Below are 5,750 nucleotides of genomic sequence, written 5' to 3'. Positions count from 1 at the left end.
TTGCAATCTAAACTCGACATTTCGATTCATGGGTGACGGGGCATTCACTTAAATAAAATGGTTGAGGGTTTACACTTAGGTTTGCACTCAGACTTATTATGAGGGTTTGACTCAGATTATGATTTGATTATGCCATGGTTTGCACCAAGACTTATGTTTAAACATGAAGTTTTGACTGAGATTATGATTGGATTATTCCATTTTAAAACATGAAGGATTTAAAATATGAGGTTTTCATTACATAAACATTTCAATGTAATGTAAAGTAATAGTTTTTTTATTTAGAAATAAAAATGGCAAATGCTATATATAAATAGTTCAAAATTACTTCCCAAAAAGCCACCAACTAGATCTATGAGCGAATTCATATTGGATGAGTTTTTTTTAATTTTCTTTTAAACATTAACCACCCATGTTAACGCTTTCAACCGAGACAGTCTCACTTTTAACTAGAAATGTGTAAGGGTTCTAGAACTTTCCAATGAGGTAGAGTTTAGTTGACCTAGTGTTAAAAGTTACATAATCATTTACCCATTCTCTTGTGCACCCAACCACATCAATTTTAATTCATTTAATACATTTTTTTCAAAATTGATGTGCACCCAACCACATCACTTTGTGACGAGCGGGAGAATTGATAGTGGAAGAACTTGAAAAGACATTAAAAAGACATGCTAGTACTTTCAACAACGCCGGTAGTACTCACTAGAGACAAAAAAGAAAAGCCCATCTACAGAAACAAACATGCATTTACAGAAAGAGAAATGCTACTGCGAGGAAGAGTGGCTAGGAATTTGAAATTAATGGACTTTGATTGTATATATATTGCCGTTCTGTTTAAAAGAATAAGAAAATATTTTGTTGCACAGAACAAAGAATTTATGCAAAACTGTCTTTTCTTACGACTTGCGCAAGTTACGCGACAAATTGAGAATTTAAGATAAGGACCGTTTCTTGTCAGAAGGCTTTCTTCAACTTATTCATGCTGCATCACAAATCAGGTGACAGTAAAGCAAGAGGGCAAATAAATTAAAAAACAGACAAATACAATTGTGGCCACTAATACAAAAGCACGAGGGCAAATAAATAAAAAAACCAGACAAATACAAAAGCACGTAGAGTGGGCTTGCAGTGGAAATTCAACAGTGCGTTGGAAATGTAGGAAACCGTCCAAATACAATGGAATACGTTCTAATGGCTTCACATATTTAATCGAAAAACAAACAACATAGCTTTACCTTTAATATTGACATTGTTGATGACACATTTGTTAATAAAAATTAACAAATAAATAATTCTTATTTTATTATAGTTATTTTTCTTTTTTCTTTTAGTTAAGAAAATGGCCCAAAAAGTAATCAATTGATAAAATTGAACTATTTTATAATAAATTAATGATATTTTTATAATTATATGTATCATTACATTAATCAAGATAAAATGTGCGCTGATATTTTAATTTTGTACGCCCAGAAAACCTGTTAATCGGATTTTGCTCATTTTATAATTTAAACTTTGTAATTCTGAAAAAAAAAAACCATATCAAATTTTATCTTGACCCAAAAATTATAGAAAAATAATGGGGGAATGCCCATGTCCCTCTGTGGACTGAATTGGACTGATTTGAGATCTGTATATCCGTCTCCCAGTTATATTTTCTGCATCACGTGGCACGGGAATGGTTCTGTGCTAGTTGGTGGTTTAAAGGCGAAAATCGACTTTGCAACTGTATAAAGTTTGAACCGTTATAAAATATTTCGTTGATGGCGACTGTCCATGCCCACACTCTGCACCATATTGAATTTATCTGCATATCCATTTTTATATGCGCTGTGCTAATTATAGCTCTAGAGACCTCGTCGACCATAGCTCTAGAGACCTCGCCGAATGTGGTCGGCCGCCCACGATTCGAAATTCCACAAATGCGACTGGAAAAGCCTTCTACTTACAGGCTGTCCTCCTCCCCTCCTTCCTGTTTCGTACTCAACAACTCATATTTTATACATCTTTTTACTTATAAAAGGATAGAGAGGAAAGTGTTCTGGCACATTGTAGCCAGGCCCGGAACGCTGCATCAACAGGACTGACTTCAAATTCTTGGACTGACAAAGAATTTTGAGAGAGCTCAAGTGATATTACAGAACGTAAGTTGATTAAAATTTAAAACCTGCTGTTGTATTCAATGATTGATTGAAACTTGCTGATATATTCAAGGTTTTCTCAGTTTGAAGTTTAGGTCTGAAGAAATAGCAATATGGAGGGCACGATATTGGTTCAGTCACAGCCTCTGGAGTGGAAAATTAGTGTTAACGAAGGGATGGAAGCGAATACCATCCAAGAGAACTTCTGCAACCGTTTGGTTACGAGAATTTCTCAAGCTTTCCACGAATACAAAAGATCTGTCCTTTCTGTGAGCAAAAGGGTTTGGCAGGTGGGTGCAGATGATCCTAGAAGAGTTATTCATTCCATCAAAGTTGGCCTTGCACTGACTTTGGTCTCTATATTTTACTTCGTGAGGCCATTGTTTGACAGTTTTGGTGCAAATGCCATGTGGGCTGTCATGACTGTCGTTGTGGTGTTCGAATTCACCGTAGGTAATTATTCACCAAATACCTCCTGTTTACAAGTATTAAAATGCCTCTAGGTATCTTCACACTTTTTGAATAAATTGTTAGGAGGATTTCATGACTATATAATATCAAGTAGACCAGCTATTGGGTTTTTTTCGCAATAATAAATTTAATGTTTTGCGCCTCAATTTTATTATGCAGGTGCTACATTGAGCAAAGGTGTGAACAGATCTTTAGCCACACTGTTGGCGGGATTACTGGGAGTGGGGGTGAGCTATGTTGCAGAACTTACAGGGAAAAACTGCGAACGAGTTATAGTGGGTGTCTTTGTTTTTGCCTTAGGTCGATATTTTCTCCTTCCCATAATACAATTCTGCATGTTATATTCGATACTTCACCTTTGAGTGTTATGATGTTTATTCTTTGGTGATCGATGCAGGTACAGCGTGCACATATTCGCGTTTCTTTCCTGTGCTCAAGCAAAGATACGATTACGGGGTGGTCATCTTCCTTCTCACCTTCAATCTCGTAGCCATTTCTGGTTCTCGCGTTGAAAACATTTTAAAATTGGCCGATCAAAGGATAGCTACGATAATCATTGGGTGTACAGTCTGTTTCATAATAACTGTGTTTGCTTTTCCCATATGGGCTGGAGACGATCTTCACAATTTGATTATACATAACCTAGAAGGATTGGCTGGATCTCTCCAAGGTAATTTGTCACACAGAAAAACAATAAATCATTTATCCTATTTATAAGTTATCTTTATCTTAATTTTCGATTTTCAGAATATTTGGATATCTTTATTCAATCCTAAATATTTGGAAATTTTTGGTGTAAGAATAAGTTAAGACAATTTGTCTTTAATTGACTTCACTCCACTCCTTTATTTACAAATTCCAAAGATATTGAGAAAATATTCAGCGGTTTATGTGATTACAGAATGCGTCACAGAATACTTCTTGGACTCAAAAGATGGCCAGGATTCAGACGATGACAAGGTCGGATCGGGGTATAAATGTGTGTTGAACTCGAAGGCCACAGAAGACTCACTGGTAGATATCATAATTCATCAATATACACTATCATCTTTTATCAGTATACACTGGTAGATATAGATAAGTTTGGCTATCCATTTAACTTTAACGATTATTTTTAAATTCTGCAGGCGAATTTCGCCAGATGGGAACCACCGCATGGACGTTTCTTTTTCAGATATCCATGGCAATTTTATCTAAAAGTTGGAAGCGTGACTAGATACAGCGCCTACTGTGTGGAGGCTTTAAATGGATTGCTAAACGCTGAGATTCAGGTAATGTTGGTCAATTTTGCCTAATATTGCTTTTGTATTTCCCGATATTGATCAATTTCGTATCATTAATTATTGGTGATGATGTTGTCTTATCAGACTCCAATTTCTCGGAGAGAATATTTGAAGACGCCATGCATTAATATAGGCAGAGAGTCTGCCAACATTCTTCGTGAACTGGCCGACAGCATAAGGACAATGAGAAGTATAAATCCAACTTTAATGACAGATCGGTTAAAGGAAATGGTAGAGGAACTCCAAAATTCGCTGATAGCTCAGCCTGAACTTTTCATCAATACCAAGAGTTGGAAAACTGTTGAAGAAGACATAACTCGATCAGACAAATTCCATGACTCCTCAGTACCGAAAATGACAGAAGAAGCTGATGATGAAAATACAATGTCATTTCAAACTACTTTGGAGGGGGAGATGCAAGAGGACCTATCCAAGACTCAAGCTAGCAAATTATATGAAATGAGCGAAATGAAACAAGGCAGTTATACAGTTATGGAGGTCCTTCCTCTTGCTAGCTTTTCTTCTCTTCTGTTAGAAATAGTGGCAAGGTTAGAGAGTGTGATTGGTACAGTAAGGGAGCTGGGAGAAGAGGCCAAGTTTAGAAATACCGATCAGGCAGTAAAAGAATCCTTTCCACCATCTTTGACAAAAACAACTACGGCTCTGACTTCAACGAAACAAATGGTACCCGTCGCTCTATCCCCAGCTACAAATCTTTCAACCACCACTACTCTGAGTGATAATCTGCATCACCAATTCCAACATTAAAGCCAATGGTTCCCCTTCCAAGCTAAATGTTTACCAACACAAAGACAATGCCCAAAGAGACTTATAGAGAATACATAAGATTATAATCAAGACAAAAGATATTACAGTGTTTTTCTCAATCCACATCATGCATTTATTTCTCAATTCAATTATTCATCCATGTAAATGGAGAATTGTGAAAAATATAATCCTTCGCTAGTAGTAACACTCTACTACAGAAAGTTGTAACCTATTGAATAGTATGAGAATGATTAAAAGACACAATTTTGTTATTCAACGTATGAATTTTTTTGAGTTACATTTTATTTTTAAATATTTAGTTTATTTAGCATTAAAGACACAATTTTGTTATTCAAAGTATGAATTTTTTTAAGTTACATTTTTTTTTTAAATATTTAATTAATTTAGCATTAAAGTTGTTTATTAAGTATAGCACGTGTAAATAAGTTCACAAAGATAACGATGCAATAAAGATGCAACTCTGATGCTTCACAATCGCCTAATTTTTTTATAATAATAAAAATATTTATAATTTAATAATTAATTTTTAATAATAAATATATTTATCATTTAATAATTAATTTTTGAATAATAAATATATTGATAATTTAATAGTTAATTGTTAATATTATTTACCATTTAATTATTAATAAGATGATTATTTCATATTACTATTTAAATGTTGATTTATTATAATTATTTTAAAAACATTATATTTCAAAAATATTTTTTTCCAATTAAAAACAATTACATTATTTTTTTTAAATTTAAATTGCATTATCTCATAATTTTTTCTTACACCAACAAAAATAACATTGTTTATGTTATGTGGCTCTCAATTTTTTATATGTGTTGATCATGCATAAGAGTTTAGACTAGCTTAGACCCATTTTAATTATGAATCTATCAAATATGGAGAGGGATCAAATCCCTCAAGTTGCAAATCTCTATTTTGAATGCAAAAAATTGAAGAAAAGTTTGCAACTTAATAGATTATATCCCTCTCGATGCTTAATAAATCTGAAATTAAAATAAATCTATACTAGTTTATAGACTAAATATATTGTTGAACCAAAATAATTGTATA

General features: G+C 33.6%; 1 protein-coding gene across 1 annotated transcript; it reads left to right on the top strand.

Annotated features, from left to right (window-relative positions):
• Positions 1-2,254: 2,254 nt before the first annotated feature.
• Positions 2,255-4,663, top strand: LOC149236339 (aluminum-activated malate transporter 10-like). Its single transcript, XM_089368856.1, has 7 exons — positions 2,255-2,594; positions 2,772-2,912; positions 3,010-3,289; positions 3,413-3,417; positions 3,514-3,626; positions 3,740-3,883; positions 3,980-4,663. Exons 1-7 carry the CDS (start codon positions 2,255-2,257, stop codon positions 4,661-4,663), a joined length of 1,707 nt encoding a protein of 568 aa, XP_089224982.1.
• Positions 4,664-5,750: the final 1,087 nt, after the last annotated feature.

The sequence above is a fragment of the Pinus tabuliformis genome, chromosome 8 (assembly GCF_031772625.1).
Source record: "Pinus tabuliformis cultivar Carrire ecotype Pingquan chromosome 8, CPIR1, whole genome shotgun sequence".
NCBI classification, from domain to species: Eukaryota; Viridiplantae; Streptophyta; class Pinopsida; order Pinales; family Pinaceae; genus Pinus; species Pinus tabuliformis.
Note: the sequence above shows the minus strand (reverse complement) of the source record. Positions and strands in the feature narration are given on the sequence as shown.